Source organism: Camelus ferus, chromosome 11, assembly GCF_009834535.1.
Source record: "Camelus ferus isolate YT-003-E chromosome 11, BCGSAC_Cfer_1.0, whole genome shotgun sequence".
NCBI lineage: Eukaryota > Metazoa > Chordata > Mammalia > Artiodactyla > Camelidae > Camelus > Camelus ferus.
The window spans coordinates 67239328-67256016 of record NC_045706.1 but is presented as its reverse complement, the minus strand read 5'-3'; the positions used below and the strand labels follow the sequence as shown (position 1 = coordinate 67256016).

The window sequence follows — 16689 nt, the reverse complement described above, 5'->3', positions numbered from 1 at the left end:
TTGTATTTTGCACACACCCTAGTTTCAGTCATGGTCTTTCTTAAGTAATACTTCTTGAAATTAACTTGAGTTCTTAGATGTGATTTATTTTGGGCCATCTTTCCTATGTTAGTAAATTCCTATCCATCTATATCTCTCTTGTCTCTAAAGATATTATAAGATCCTTAGGTTGTGGGAAGTGTTGTGAATTCATGGAACCTAAGATGTCTTTGTTACCTGGGGGATTATTATGACTAACCCCAGAAAGCTAGCTGATACCACAAAATGTAAAGGAAATTGGTTTGCCCAAGGCTTAAGTGGAAAAGAAACAAAGAAGCAGGTGGTTCTGTGCAGTATGTGCTGCTCTGTGGTGAGGGCAGCCTGCCTAGGGAGCCCAGGAGACTCTGCTGTCATGTCCCATCACCCCCCACACAATGACATCCTGCAGGGCTCAGTCTCCCCTCCACCCTTCCTATCCTTGCTGCTCTCGTGACTCCCCATTCCTGAAGTCCTGCACACCGCCGCCATGGCTGACTGCCTTAAGAGCACATCTGATCATATAACTCCTCTCTCACCAGTCTCTCTTGACTCACCATCATTTAGGGAATGATGACTTGTTACTACTGCAAGACCCCAAACTTAAAACTACATTCCTCAAATTTCAAATCTGTCAGACTCTTGGGGTACTTTCTAAATTGCCCAGATAGGCCACGCTGTTTCCCACCTTGTGCCTACTGCATGCTGCATAGAAGTAAATGCTGTGACTCTTTCCCACCCCTCAGCCACTCACGATGTTGTGTTCTGCAGTGTGGTGACAGAAAAGGGTGGATTTGGCTTATTGAGAGGCTTCCACTCAGAACCTAGGATCTGATCCCTTATCCTGTGTGATGGAAATGCGTTTCTCTACTGAGCAGGCTGCATGGACCCCTCAGCACCCTCTCTCAGCCCCTTCCCTAGAAATTGGTTAAAGACGTTCTTAAATTCAGCTTTCCTTTCCCTCTGCAGTGACCATAGCTATTGCCTTTACAGCATATTCTCCACTCTCCAGTATAGTTTAGAAATACAGACATTTAAAGATTGTCAAATCTCTCAGTATTTTAGCTGCAAGACTTGTTGACTCCGTAGGAGTAAGCTTGTGCTTCACTCCCAGCTGGGGACCTGTGGTGGCTTTTGGTGGGAAGGGTCACTTAGAATATGGGTGATTGATACTGTGCACCTTAGCACATGGTTATGTTAACAATGTTTTTTATTAAATCTTTTCTGAAATTCTATTTATATCATTATTTTGCTGATATGTAATTTCAAAACTACCTTGACAGGAATAAAGAAGAGGGAGAGAGGGGACTGGTTGCATGTTTCCTAAGAGGGGCAACATTGTACTCTTTCCTCTCCTGCCCCATCAACAAAAATCAAGTCAGAAATTTCCCTGTTCCTCCTCCTCTTGTGGCAGTGTATTTTCTTTTGTGTTTTTTATTATAGGTGAGCCTCCTTAGAAGAGCTTTTCCTTTTTTTTTTCTTTATGGACCTTTAAATCATTTTTAAAATATGTTGAAATAGAACAGGTTTTTAGACAGGCCATGTATTTTCCTTGTAACAGATAAGTTTGTATGTAGTCTGGCTGCTTCTTGCTAATTAATGAAGGGAAACATCTTAAGCTTAAGCAAAACTGGATTCCCTACATCAGGCAGTCTAGATAAAAACACAGTTGTTAAGAGAGAAATGGAAATGGAAACAAATTCTGTAAATCTAAGTGCTTACGAACCTTTTAAAGTGAGAAATGGAGGATAGATTGAAGGAGAACTCTGAAAATGTGCTTGAAAACAGGGTCCATGAGGGGAAGCTGAGCTCTGAGAAGAAAGACACCTCCCTTGGCATCATGGCACTGTAGAGGACCAAGCCAGCCTCCAAGATTTCTTCCTGTAGAGCTGTGATCGCAGCCCTTGATTCTGAAAAGTCTGCTTCCGACTCCTCCAAAGAACCGTGACCAATTCCCGGGAGTCCTCTCCATTACCAAAAGAAGTAAACAACAGCCCTAGAGCCATTGAAAAATCTCCTGAATCCCAGAGTCTCATCGATGGGATGAAAAAAGCATCCCTCAAGCAGCCAGGTGTTCCCCGGAGCATCTCCAGTGAGAACAGTAGCAAGGGGTCACCCTCCTCTCCCGCAGGGTCAACACCGGCAGTCCCCAAAGTCCGCATCGAAACCATCAAGATGTCCTCTGGGGAAATCAAGGGGACGGTGATGAGGGTGATGCCCCAAGTTGATCTCGATGCTGGAAAAAAGCCTTCCAAGCAAATGGGGTCCATGGTGGCATCCATGATGCCACTTCTTTCATCTCCAGCCTTGGCCACCATCCTTTCCTCCCACCCAGGGCTCCTCTGCAGTTGCTGGTCTTCAACGCTGTTGCCCCTGTCAAGCTCACCCTCAGACAGGTCATGATCAAGACTGTGGTGACCACCTTCCTCCCGGTGCCGGCCATGAAGATGGCTGGCTTGCAGCTCGTTAATTTGAAGCTCGTCAACAACACCACAGTCAAAGCCATGGTCATATCTGCTGCCTCCATTCAGAGCACCAGCAGCGCCATCATTAAAGCCACCGACGCGATCCAGCAACAAACCGCTGTTTGCGGCTTCCTAACCAGTGCAGCTATGCCTCCCACTAGAGAATCCATCAGCCTGGCCAACGCCAAACTTATGCCAAAGACTGTGCACCTCACCAACCTTAACCTTCAGCCTAAGGGTGCCCAGGCCACCTCCGAGCTCTGCCAAGTGCTCACTCAACCTCAGCAGCAAATAATTAACATCACAGCCTCATAGCCACCCAAAAAGATGTCACAGGTCCAGGTGGTGTCCTCCCTGCAGAGTTCTGTGGTGGCAGCTTTCAACAAGGTGCTGCGCAGCATCAACCCAGCCCCAGTTTACATCCCCAGCCTCAGTCCTCCTGCCAACATGAGCATCATGTTATGGACCCATGGGTACAAGTGCTTGGAGTGTGGGGACTCCTTTGCCCTGGAAAAGAGCCTGACCCAACACTAGGACAGATGCAGCATGCGCACCGAAGTAATGTGCAACCACTATGGTAAGAACCTTGTCTTTTACAACAAGCACAGCCTCCTGTCTCATGCCTGCGGGCACAAGGGGGTGGTGATGCAGGGCTTCCACTTGATTTTGAAGCCGATCTCAGCTGATCAAATTATTGTTTCTCTGTCACGTAATACTCCTGCTTCATCTTCTGCTCTCCCAAGCTCCATGGGAGCTGACACCCACACTGTAACATAAATTCAGTCTGGCATAACTGGGACGGTCATGTCAGCCCCTTCGAGCACACCCATCATTCCAGCTATGCCCCTGGATGAAGACCCATCCAAGCTCTGGAGGCATAGTCTGGAATGTTTGGAGTGTGAAGAAGTTTTCCAGGGTGAGACATCGCTGGCTGCCCACGTCCAGCAGGCTGCAGATACAAATGGACAAAAGACTTGCACTGTCTGCCAGATGTGGCTTCCTAACTAGTGCAGCTATGCCTCCCACTAGAGAATCCATCAGCACAAATCTCCCTACACCCACCCTGAGTGCGAGGCCATCTGCAGGTTGGTGCACTTCCACACCCACGTCACCAAGAACTGTCTACACTACACACGGAGAGTTGGCTTTTGATGTTTGCATTGCAATGTTGTGTACCCTGACGTGGCCCCGCTGAAGTCTCACATGCAAGTGTGAAGTCTTTTACAAGTGTCTTATCTGTCCTCTGGCATTTAAGTCCTCCCCAAGTACACATTCCCATGCCTACAGACAGCATTCTGGCATCAAGATCAGAGAGCCAAAAATAACATATAAGTGTTCCATGTGTGACACTGTATTCACACTGCAAAGCCTGCTGTATCACCACTGTGACCAACACAGTGAAAACTAGAAGGTGTCTGTTTCCAAGTGTCTGGACTGTTCTCTTTTATATGCACAGAAGCAACTCATGATTGACCATATCAAGTCTACACATGGACACTGAAAATCATCAAAGGGCCTCCAAACTTCGGTATAGACTTGCCTTTGAGCATTAGGCCTACAACTCAAAATTCAGCAAATCAAAACAAAGACACCAGATCCATGAATGCGAAAGAGAAACTGGGAAAGAAATCCCCATCACCTGTGAAAAAGTCAGTGGAACTGAAGAAAGTGACCAGTCCTGGGTGGATGTGTTGGGAGTGTGACTGCCTGTTCGTGCAGAGATTTTTACATTTCCCACATGAGGAAGGAGCACAGGAAGCAAATGAAGAAACCCCTCTGCCGCCAGTGTGACAGATCTTTCAGCTCATCCGTCAGCATCTGCCAGCACAACCGGGTCAAACACAGGCATCAGGAAAGCTTACACCTGCTCGCACTGTGCAGACTCCAGGGATACCTTCACTAAATGGCTGATGCTGGAGAAACACATCCAACTCATGCACAGTATTAAGGATCCTGACTTGAAAGAAATGACAGAAGTCACCAATGAGGAGGAAACAAAGAAGATGCCAAGTTTCCCAGCCCCAAGTGGAAGTTGGAAGAACCCATTCTAGAGTTCAGGCCTGCCAGAGGAGCCATCACCCAACACGTGAAGAAGCTGAAGATAAAATGTTTTCAAGGTCCGCAGGTGCTCATGTGCAGCTTCACCTTGGAGACCCTGCTGCGGTTCCACGAGCACATCCCGCAGTGCAAGTCAGATGGCTCCTCACACCAGTGCCAGGAGTGCGGCCTTGGCTACACGTCGCACGTCTCCCTATCCCAGCACCTCTTCATCGTCCACAAACTCAAGGAATGACAGCCTATGGCCAAGCAGAACGAGGTCCAGGGGAACAAGCCTGGACCTGAGGACAAGCCAGCCACTGCCCAGTGTAGGACTGAACGTGCAAAGTGTGAGCCAAGACCTTTGAGATGGAAGCTGCCTTAAATGCGCACACATGGACCCATGGATGGCATGGCCTTCATCACATCCAAAAGAGTGAGCTTGGCCAAGAAATAGCCCCGCACCTCTGCTGAGAGAATCCTTGTCCACATTGGAAGAAAAAAGACATTTTTGTTACAAAAAGTTTGCAGTAAAATAAAGTTAACAGTTTAGTCTAGGCTGTTGCAATATATCCTCTCTCCATGTCCTCCTCTACCTCGTCTGTATATCCTCGATGAGTATTAAAACAGTATTTGTGTTGAAAAGAGTTTGTGTATATTTAAATGAATAAATTTTTATACTCTTTGCTATGTTTGTATCAGTATTTAGTGAAAAATGTTTTGAAGTGTGGTTTTGGCGTTTTTTGTTTTGTTGTTTTCTTTTTTTTGGTTCTTTTTTCAATTTGGGTTAGGTTTTTCTTTTTTGCACTGTTCCTTTAAAACAGAGTTCTTAATAATGGGCAGTTCCTGAATTCCAATAAACCATTTTGTATGTCACAGATTTGAATGGGTTAACTAATCACAGGCTACGATAATACTTTTTTTAGTGTTTTCAATTTTTAGATTTAACTACCTAAATTGTAGGTGACTGTAGGTCTCCAAAACATTAGGGACTTTTAAATGTCTTAGCACTGTCCTCAGCGTGCCTGCCCCACCCACAGGCACCCATCCTGTGGTCACACTCCAGCATGTGGTGTCCTCTCCAGGCCAAGCCAAGCAGTGTTGGAAGCAGCCTTGCAGATGTCTCAGGTCCCAGTGAGGGATGAAAACTTGGGCCAGAAATCTAGTAAGGAACTCAGATTTCCTTAATTCCATCTCAGAACAGGGAAGAAGGGTATCCTAATGGGAAAAAACTGGGGGTGGTGGTGATGGTGATGGTGGTTTTTCTGGGCAGATTTGCAAGGCTGGCTTATAAAAGAGCACAGCAGATAAAGTGATGAAAGGGCTGGACTCCTGTAAAAGTTATAATATGTAGTTAGACCAGCAGATGTATATAGTCAAGTTTTTGTCATGTTAATTTATTAACTATTACAAAGACACAACTGAAAATATCAAGTATTTCTCTGGCTCTTGACAGGAAGAAAAAGAATCACAGTTGACTTAACCCTTTGCTGTCTAGAGAGTTGGCATTTCCTGTTCTGGGTTCTACTGCCAAATGTTCAGGTGCTGCACAGCTCCAGCCACCGACTTGTCAATGCAGTAGCCAGCGTGTCGCAATTGGCCATGCAATTCAGCACTGGTCCACCTGGGTTTTAGTTCAGACATTTCAGTAAGTGTCTTTAATATTGGTGGTTCTGCTTTCTTAGTGCAGCCAAGGGTACTCCTCTGTCCCTTCCAAATGTTTATAGTTCTCTGGGAGTTATACTTTTTGGTTTTATTGTTCTGTGTTATCTTTTGCATTTTGCATTTTGTATCTTGTATTTATCCTTTAACATGTTTTGTACTTTTTTTTTTTTAAGAAAAGAAATCTTTTTGTGTGTATATAGATATCCTTGCATGATATACTGTAGTCAACATTTGGTTCTTCAAAATGTCTTGCTGCTGCCAGATGCACTAACCACACCCACCATCACTGTATTAAACATATTTCACATATATATAAATGTGGGACATTTGAAAACAAAAGATCCATAAACAATAAATGCTGTAGAGGGTGTGGAGAAAAGAGAACCCTCCTACACTGCTGGTGGGAATGCAGTTTGGTGCAGCCACTGTGGAAAACAGTATGGAGATTCCTCAAAGGACTAAAACTAGACTTACTGTATGACCCAGCAATCCCACTCCTGGACATATATCCAGAAGGAACCATAATTCAAAAGAGCACCTGCACCCCAATATTCATAGCAGCACTATTTACAATAGCCAAGACTTGGAAACAACCTCTGTGTCCATTGACAGATGACTGGATAAAGAAGTTGTGGTATATTTATACAATGGAATACTACTCAGCTATAAAAACAATAAAATAATGCCATTTGGAGCAATTTGGATGGACTTTGAGATTGTCATTCTAAGTGAAGTAAATCAGAAAGAGGAGAGATATACGATAGAATTTATATGTCAAAACTAAAAAAAGAAAAAAAAACTTATATACAAAACAGAAATAGACTCACAGACATAGAGAAACCTATGGTTACCAGGTGTAGAAGGGGGTGGGAAGGGATAAATAGAGTTCAAGATTTGCAGATACTAAGTACTATATATAAACTAGATAAACAACAAGTTCACACTGTGTAGCACAGGGAACTGTATTCAATATCTTGTAGTAACTTATGGTGAAAAAGAATATGAAAGTGAATATACGTACATCATGTATGACTGAAGCATTTTGCTTTACTGTGAAGGACAATTGAAGACTTTCTCACAGAGGAGGGAAGGCTGAGGACAATGAGTGCAAACAGCAGTCCAGGCAGCAGGACCAAATCAGGGCAGAGCACATGACAGAACGACATCTTCAGATGCCAAGCGACACATCACAGGAGCATCCGTATATTTTTCCTTCTGAGCCATCACTCAGGAGTAAAAGCAAAATGAGACCATTTCCAGATCAAAGAGACTGAGAGAGTTTGCCACTGTCAGGTTGTCACTGAGAGTGAGGAAGGATGGATTTAAGGAAGAAGTGAATGTATCCAAGAAGAAATGAGTGGAGAGTGAGGCATGGAGGCGGGAAATGGGTGAGTGCAGGTCTGTCTGACAGTCATGACTGTGTAAGTCAACAGTCAGAGGTTAGTAATAACACTTACCATGACTAATGACAAGGCATAAACCTCTGTGGTTCAGTGTTGTGCCCTGGCCATCACCGGCCACCCTACCAGGGCTCAGGAAGGCTGAGCTGAGGTTGGAAGGGCAGAAAAATACTTATATACTAGTCATTTATATCTATATACCTAAGAAGAATTGTACACCATAAACAAGTGCAAATTATTCCTGAAATGCAAGAAGGCTTCAACGTAAGAAAATACATCAGTGTAATGCACTACATTAACAGTGTGAATAGAAAAAACCAGGATCATCCAAATTAATGCAGAGAAAGAAATTGATAAATTCACCACTATCTTCTGAATTTCATGTAAACATGAGAAATTTAAGGGGTAACATTCATACACTTTTTTAACATAACTAGCACAACTGGATAACAGCAGTTTTCAGAAGTATCACACTATTCTATACTGCATTATAACACGATGTAACTTCATTCTGTTCCTCCTGCTGTGTGTCAGGTCTCTTAGAGCATTATGAAAGAAAGGGTAAAATTTAGCAGGGATGCTCATTGCAAAGAAAAATGGAACACATTTGTTTTACGCCATTGAGTTTAACATTCAAGGGAAACCCACCATTACAACAGTGATGCAGAGCTGTGTTTCTCCATGTGGTTACTGATCTGTAAATTCAGTCCCATCATGAAACTGTAGGTCCATAGGATCTAATATTCTGATATTGGATCCCTAAGGGAATTAGAGGTGTCCCCTGAGAACTAGAGTGGAGGGCTACACAGTAAGGCAGTCAAAGGGGCTGAAGTGAGAACAGAAGTGAGAGCAGGTGGTGAGATGTGACCTTGGAGACACCTGGGATCAGGTGGGTCTTGGCTGAGGGGCACTATGAGAAGACCATCAGGTGTAACAGGCCTGGCAGGTGAGAAAGGTGACTACTTATGATGACCTGTCAGGACAGCTCCAGGAGAGTCCCCGTTTCAAATACATTTGCAAACTTGTCATATCTTCCCTCCCAAATGTATTCATTCAGCAACATGAGCATGTCTTCTTGGCCGAGTGCTGGGCTAGGAACCTGTAATATACTCAAAACCAAGGTGTAGACTCTGCTCCCAGGTGGCTGAGCATTCATTATAATACAATACAAGGAAGGCTGTTGTATGCAGAGTAGCAGGTTTAAAACCATAACCTGTCCCTCTCCCACAGTTCCTATAATCACTGTTGTTTATTCTGACCCTTTAGGATACACAGGATTTTAGCAAAGCTCCCCAGGGGAAAGCAGATCCAGTGCTCTGGGGATAGGAGACAGCGTGGATCCACCTTGGCTGTTCTAGGCAGATCTTTCCCTTTAAGTGGCTCCCACTGAGACCCACTGCCCCTTTCAGTTGTCTCCTAGGGATTCAGAGACAATCCCACTGTCCTGTGAGCAGACCACTTGCACCCAAAGATCTACATCACACACACAAAGGGCAACATTATTTAAAATATCTTTAGAACATTACACTGCTTGTCAAAGTGTTTTACTTAGATATTTACAGATGGTTGAAGGGAGAGAGGAAGGGACAGAGGTGGACACAGATGGGGGCTGGACACAGAATTATACATGTCAGTGTGCCACAAGGGACAACTTCCACTCAGTGGCTCACCTTATAGTTGTGAATTATAGTGTATTTACATTAGATTCCAAATGAGATTGAAGAAGAAAAGCAAATCTATATGCCTTAAAGAAATCCTGAGTTTATAAAACATGTTCTGATGAAGGCTAAATTGAATGGAGCAGAGTGTTTGTCATAAGCAGCTACACACCCCTCCTTCTGGTGGCCATGTGAGGAATGGCATGCATCCTGCTGGCTCCATGGATGTCAGACAAACAGGCAACATTCACACACACACATCAGTCTTGCTGTTGGGAGAAACCAGATTCCGTAAGATCAAAGTCTTCAGTTTGCCTTCTAGTTGAAGTCCTTTTCTTGTTCATAACTCTACTGGGCACTTCCCAAGGGCAGGGTCTCAGGGAGATTTGATGGAGTCCCTGAGCTGGGCCCTGGGTCCATGGTCCACAGCAGAGAACAGAGAGGAGGTCAATGTCTCACAGGAGACATTGGAGACAAGGAGAGAGTGGGAACCTGCTGGGGTCACTTGTCCATATCCCAACCCTGTGTGTCTGGTGCAGAGAAGTTAATATATCCAAAGACACATATGGCCCTTTGCTGTTTATATTAACAATAAAATGTAAAAGCAGATTAGAAACGTATCACACAGCATATTTGTCTCATTTCATCTAAAATGATGTAGAACTTGAAAAAATGGCATGACCTTATATTAGCAGTCACATTTGCACTTAACTTGAGTTATTATCATATCCATTGAAAGCTTTAGAAAATGTGAAATTCAAAGCTGCATAATGTACCTTCTGGTCCTTTGCCCTTAAAGAAGCTGCTTCTGTTGTTCCTGCTGCCAGCTTCTTCCACAGCCATGTCTTTTTCATGTCTGATACTGGAGCCCAATCCTGTCATCCACAGGCGGCTTCTAAATCTAGGATCACTCTCTGACTTTTCTGAGCATGATCCCTGTCCATTTTGCTAGGATACAGGTGCTTTCCACCATGTCTTCTCTCCTTCTGTGGATTCAGAGCTTCTCCCAGGCCAGGAAGCTCCTCAATCAGTTCTCAGTCTGCTCTCTGCTCAGTGCTTGACATACAGTAAATACTCAATCAAGATCTGGAAATAATTAATCTGAATAAGTTATGCAGTATTTCTGATGTCATCCTAAAATGAGAATTAAATCCCAGAAATGAATCAGGATGTCTTGAAGCAAAAGGACCAGTGTGTTGTTTGCAAGGTTTGCAAACCAGGAACACAAAGCTTTTACCTGTATTTGACAGTATGAACTCAGAGGGTTGACGGGCTGAAGGATTTCTAAAAGCAAAACCACAGAATGTATAGGTGGGTGACTTGTAAGGGGATTGGATGGCCCTTGCAGCCAGACTACAGGTCCTCACAGCTGAACTGTAAGCTTTCCATGACTGGCTGACATCAGAGCATCTCCTGAGGGGTTTTACCAGGTGGGACCCTTAGCAGAATCAGAAGTCTCAGAGGTTTTGTTTGTGGTTTTCTAAGAACTTGGGAGTGTGTTACTTAACCCCTGGTCTGTCATAAGCTACACAGCATCTCAAGCTTCCAAAACCTCCAAGTGGCCCAGGGCTGTCTGGGCTTCTGTACTGAAGGCATTTTCTAGAGTTGAATTTGGTTTTGCCTTCAGACTTGGATGTGATCATTTCTGCCCAAGTCCTACCAACTGACACTGAGCCTGTGCTCCAAAGCATCAGGGTAGCGCTTCAGCCCAGGCAGCCCTTCCCCTGAGTCCTCTGATCTCTCCTTTGTCTGCTCCCAGTTTAATCAGGGGCTTCTGTCTCTCCTCATCCAGGAAAAGCTCAGCATGTTCTCCCTGTGAGGACCTATGTTCTGTGATTGGGGGCAGCCGTCTTCAGGCAGAGAGTAGAGACGTCGCTGACCGTGGCCTCACTCAGTTATCTCAAACCATGGGAATCCCTGACTTTACGCTGTTGGACATCATTGGCCCTCACCCCCTATTTGTGGTTTTAGGGGAAAGGCAGATCTCCATCCCCTGCAGAAGCTGAAGGCAAGGATGACAGTCCTGGGGCTTGGACCAGGGGTGGGGCAGTGGGTCACTGCTGGAGGAGACTGAGGAATGGGTGGGCCTGTGAGCACCTCCCAGGACCTCTGGCCTGAGGTTAGGACCTCCCTGCAGCTTCTCCGGCATCTGATATGTTTTGGGAAGACTCTGCTCATCTGAGCTCGAGTGGGTGCCCCTGTTGCAAATCAAAATTCCCATGAAGGGAACATATCCAGGACCCTGCCTTAACGTGATGTCCTGCCTTTTTTTATTTTTTAAAAGATTAAAAAATGATAATCAGTGTCCACATACATTAGTCAGCCAGGCACAACAGGCCACAAGTAACATGTTATCACCTCTAAGATAACATGTTAGGTTATTTTAGAAATGTAAATTCACAGGCACATCAGGAACAGTGAGTGTCCTGGCACTGAAGGGGAGGGGAGACAGCAGAGACTGACTGATACTTACAGCACGGTCCTTTGCTCTGGCTCTGGAGCTGTCTCAGGCAGGAGAGGTGTAGCTGGCTCTCTGTCCAGAAGTGTTTCCCCAGCAGGTTTGGAGCTTGTGCTGTAGCTCCAAGAAGGGAAACTCTCATCAGTATGACTGCTTTCCCACGTCTCTCCCAAAGAAAGGGGAAACATCACTGCGAATCAGTAAACTCTTAGTCCAAGATTCCACCCCCAGGAAGTCTTCCCAGACTGCAATCCAGGGGATGAGTGTTCTGAGCATCCTCATTGCTCCTGTGCCAGTTCCAGCTTCAGGAGGCTCTGCTCTGTGTGGTCCAGTGCCTTCCCCTCCTCACTCACCCCATCACCCACCTGCATCCTCCCCACCATCACTCTCTGCCTCTGGGAGCTCCATTGCTCCAGCTGTGCCAGGAGAAAGTGGGCCTGATGCTCCATGTCTGAGCCAGGCATGCCCACCTCTAAATACATTAGTACGGTCTTTAGGCAGGGAAATTCTGGAGGCTAGTGGAGATCCTCTGGGTACTGGAGCAGCCAGGTGCCCAGGATGGAGGCATGGCTCTGGGGGTAGTTGGGGGGGCACTAGAGTCAGAGGCTTGGCCTTTCCTTCCAGGCTGGGCTCCCAGGGTAGCCCAGCAGGGACCTGGGCCTCTTTGCCTTTGGCTCCTGCCCATCCAGAGACTGGCTCTGCTCCATGTCCCATCTCGGCTGGCAGTCTGGGCAGAGGTGGGCTTGGACACAGAGGAGGGGCTGCTACAAGCCTTCAGAAAGGACAGCCCTTTGTCAGTGGTGTGACCACCTCTTCCCCTCTTCAGGGATGCCTGTCACACTTCTCTGTCCCTCTGCTTGCCCCTCCCCACTGCATGGCAACTCTGTGAGGACAGGCAGGCTGTCTGCTCTGGGCACTGCCATCTCAGGAACACAGGAGCTGGTCTATGAGTGTCTGACCCAGGAGGGAACAGACAGGCTGTGTCTGCCACCCAGGCTTCCTGCGGGATCCCTAACACCTCAGATATTAGCTTCTGCACCTGCCTGCTGCCTAACCTGCCAGGGACCCTGCCTGGGTGTCCTCCTGCCTCTTCCACTCTCCTTCCATAGGATGCCACAGCTGTCCCCTGAGGCTCACTGTGTCCCCTGAGCACCAGCTAAGTCCCCACCATTGAGGCTCCACCAGATGCTGAGCAGGATGCTCTCCACCGCTTGTGTGCTGGGTCCCAGGAAGTGGGTGGGGGCATGGCTGGGATGGAGAGGAGATGGCTGTGGGTTCTCGTAGGGGCTGACTCTGGCCTCTGCCCACCTGTATGCCCCTCACAGCACCACAGTGTGGACGATAGCCCTCAGGATCTCCTTTCCTCTTTGCCAGGAGATGCTCTTAGACTTCTGCTCTCAAGCCAGAATCAGAGGATGTGTGAGATCCAGGGTTATGCCCACCCCCACCCATCCACACAGCCCACAGCTCCACATAGTCTTTGGGGAAGGGAGTCCCTCCCTCTTCATTCAGGGACTCACTGTTTCAGCTGGTGCAGGGGTCCACTGTCATCATAAGTGTAAGGGAGGATGCATCCGTACCTAGAGGAGGCCAGGAAGGTGTCACATGGACTGTACTGAGAACACTACGTGGATGTGATGTCTAGTGTGACAGCGTGACTCCCGGGAAAATGGAAGTCCTGGAATGCAAGGCTGTTTTCTGCTTAATGCATTACATGATGGTTGTTCCTAGAGAAGCACCTGTCTCTAGGGGCCCTTACTATATCACACACATCTGAGTGGGCCTGGGACCCCACTTCTCCCTCCTGCAGACCCTACTCTCACTCTCCTAGGACAGGGACAGCTAATGGCATCACAAATCCCCTTTTAAATGGGAAAAATTTCCACCCAAGGACAAAATCCCAGTTACCCAGGAGGCAGAGGCTTCCACATGGGCAGGAGGACAGTGACCAGTTAGCACAACCACAGCCCCTCCAGCTGACCTTTCCAGGGGCCAGATTCCTAGAAAGCACTTTCCATGAAGGTTTCCCTCTGTTCCTACCCGCCTAGGGCCTGATCCTCCCTTGACCACAGTGTGCAGAGGAGCAAATTTAGGCTCAGAGAGGTAGAGGGACAATCCCACATGTCACTGCAATTAGGTGTCTGTCACCAATGTCCCATGAGGACAGAGTGCTCACCTTTGGAACAGAAGGTCCAGCACCTGCTGGGTGGTGGCCAAAGCTCTATAGGTGCCCAGGAATGTGTGCAGGTAGGAGGGGTGGCCTCCCAGGGCAGCAGGCACTAGGTTTGCTACCAGCTTCTCCAGCTTATGTTGCTGAAGGCTTGATGCCATGCAGGTCTCATTGCTTCTTTCTACTGATGCATCTTCCCCCTGGGGTGGAAAGAGGAGAGACCTGAGTCAGAGGCAGCACTGGGGACCACCAGGGGGGTTCCAGCTGTTGCTCAGACCAAATCCCCAAGCCTCAGTTTCTTGTGCCTGAGGTGGAAGAGGGGAGCCCTGAGCAGATTCACGGTTCTTAGCATCATCAGTACAAGGAGCAGTGGGCGATGATTAAATGCAGTAGTGTCTATGATCATTGTCTCAGCACAGCACTGGCAGCACCTCCTTGCATGAACTACATCATCCCTGTGACTGCTGTCACAACATCCCATTCTAGAGATGAGAAGACAGAGGCTGATTCCAGGGTGGGGGGGGGATCAGGATTTTCAGGCCAACATGGACATGTGAGGATTGAGGAAAACCAGGAAAATCTGTAGAAAAATGCAGAAACATCCTTGACTTAACATGAACTGAGATTCTGTCAAAGTCTCTTGGAGAAATTCTGACTCATATGTGGCCACTGACTTTGTATCTGGCTAGGGCAGGGCCTGGGCTGTGAGGGCGGGTGGGAGAGATGAGGAATCAGATTCCTTTGCCAGCAGCTCTCTAAGAGGAAGCCCAGAGGAGGAGCAGGGCAGGGCAGGTATCCAGGTTTTCATATATGTGGAGTCTCCTTCCTCACACTCACCCTGAGCCTGTCCTGGGCTCTGTTGGTGTCGTGGAGCACCTATCCCTCCTGCAGGGAGATGGAGTAGGGGGCTCCATGAACCAGGTCCTGTCCCATCTTCTGTGTGGAGTCCTGCAAACACAGTGCTCAGCGGACAGGCAGAGACCTCAGAGCCCTGTCTGGCTCTCTCGGCTGGTTCTCAGACCCATAAGAGATCTCCACTCCAGACACACACGCCACCCTCTGCATGGACCTCCATCAGGGAAAAAAATCTGACAACCTGAGGGCCTTGGGTTCCCATTGGCACAGATTAGAGGCCCCTCAGGAGTCCTCTTTCCCCCCTGCCAGGCCTGTCCTCAGGTATGGCCATGACAGGACCACTAGGTTCAACAACCAGTTCCTGCCCAGAGGGGACAACTCCCCTCAAGTCCCCCTTCTCCCACATGGAGATGAGGGGAAGTGGGCATGCCTGGGGGCTCCTAGAGGAGGCTGGTCCTAGACTGGCTTATTCCAGGCCACCCCTTGTTACCTTAAGTGATCTCATAACAGACAAGAGGCATCTGGGTTGAGGGTTCATCCAATGCCTACAGCCACTGAACAAGCTCTCACTCCAGGGCTTCCTGACAGAGAAGCCCCAGGATATCAGGACACAGAAGGAAAACATGTTTCTTCCTCAACTGCCTCCAGCCAAGTGAGCTGGCTCAGGGGCCATCACTAGAATGTGGGTGCCTGGTAACCAGGTTCCATTTCTATTGGGATCTGTTGACAAGGAAGTGATGTCACTTCCTGGGGTCCACTTCTTGGAACCCCCTCCTCAGACAACACCTCCAGACAGCCCTCTGGGCTGCTGCCTGCTCACCCCCTTCTCCACGCAGACCCACCTCTTCCGCAGTGACAGCAGCCCCGCCCTCTCCACGGCTCCCGGGGAGGCTCTGTGTGCAGCTGTGAGGGGACGCCCTGGCTTCCAGACTCAGTTCCTCCTCCTTACCTGTTCTCCATCCTGGATAAGTCCTGGTGTCTGTCCAGGCCTGTCTATCTCCCCACTAGCACAGTGAGAATGCAATCAAAATGTCAAGTGCCAGGATAAAGTCCACTGCAAAAACACCACAAATAATAGCTTCACTTATGAGTACAGAGATTATCAGTGTTCTAAATGCTTCATCTTTTTTCAGCACAGCCTTGGATGCAAGCAATTGCAATGCAGAAAATACATATTTACCTCTTGCTTCTACACGACTCTTGCTGGTGGTAAAACAAATACACATTTTGGTGAATGTTTGCATAAAGGAGCAAAAATGTTTATTCCAAGCTGAAACTAAGCATGAATGATTCTATGGAAGATGTTGGATGTTCTGCCCAAATTCTGCATAGTGCTTGCTGTTAAAATAGCTTTGTTGCTGAGTCCAAACTCATTCTGCTCACCTTAGGACAGGCCAATAAATCTGGAGATGAGGTACTGGGGCAAAGAATAGCAACTTTATTCACAAAGCCAGCAGAGAGGATGGCAGACCAATGTTTTAGAGAACCATCCTGCTTTAGTCAGAATACAGGCTCCTTTTATACAAAAAGCAAGGGAAGGGGTGTGATTGGTTGTTGCAAACTTCTTGCTGCAGGCACTCTTTGTTCTTGCAGCCATCCAGGTGGGCCAGGTCAAGGTGTCCCTGGAAACTTCCAACAAAAAAAGTTTTTCTCTGTTTTGCAACTTGCCATCTCCACAACAGTGCCGAAGGGCTAACATCCTTAAAGGTCAGAGATCTGAGACTAGGCTCTCCTGTGTATTTCAGGCTAAAGGCAACATTGTTTCACAAAAGGTGCAGAGCTAGCAAGACTGAGCCTAGAAAGCAGGGCACAGTGGTTAAAATTAAACGAACAGATCCAATAAAAAGTCAGATTGGTTCTCCTCTATTACAGCTTCTGTTGTCCTTTCTATTAATGTTGAAGTAATTGTCATGAAGTTGTTTTCTGACTTCAGTATTTACACTGTTTGAATTGAGCGATTGAAAGA

At 47.1% G+C, this 16689-nt stretch overlaps 1 protein-coding gene and 2 pseudogenes across 1 annotated transcript; 2 read left to right on the top strand and 1 right to left on the bottom strand.

Annotated features, from left to right (window-relative positions):
* Positions 1–16689, top strand: part of LOC116667318 — a 434058-nt pseudogene that overhangs the window by 364737 nt on the left and 52632 nt on the right.
* Positions 1757–6586, top strand: LOC102507863 (annotated as a pseudogene).
* Positions 9111–15101, bottom strand: LOC116667326 (ral guanine nucleotide dissociation stimulator-like). The gene is made up of 5 exons (XM_032492036.1): positions 14706–15101; positions 13875–14068; positions 13219–13278; positions 11714–11812; positions 9111–10326 (listed from the first exon to the last, which is right to left on the bottom strand). Exons 2-5 carry the CDS (start codon positions 14027–14029, stop codon positions 10320–10322), a joined length of 321 nt encoding a protein of 106 aa, XP_032347927.1. The 5' UTR covers positions 14030–14068; positions 14706–15101; the 3' UTR covers positions 9111–10319.

Excerpts from the sequence above, each read along its gene's own strand:
- LOC116667326 (XM_032492036.1), bottom strand. The coding sequence starts at position 14,029 with ATGGCATCAAGCCTTCAGCAACATAAGCTGGAGAAGCTGGTAGCAAAC. Across the intron at positions 13,279-13,874 it reads CTGGACCTTCTGTTCCAAAG|GTACGGATGCATCCTCCCTT; the intron begins GTGAGCACTCTG and ends GGCCTCCTCTAG. Across the intron at positions 11,813-13,218 it reads CCCCTGCACCAGCTGAAACA|CACAAGCTCCAAACCTGCTG; the intron begins GTGAGTCCCTGA and ends TTGGAGCTACAG.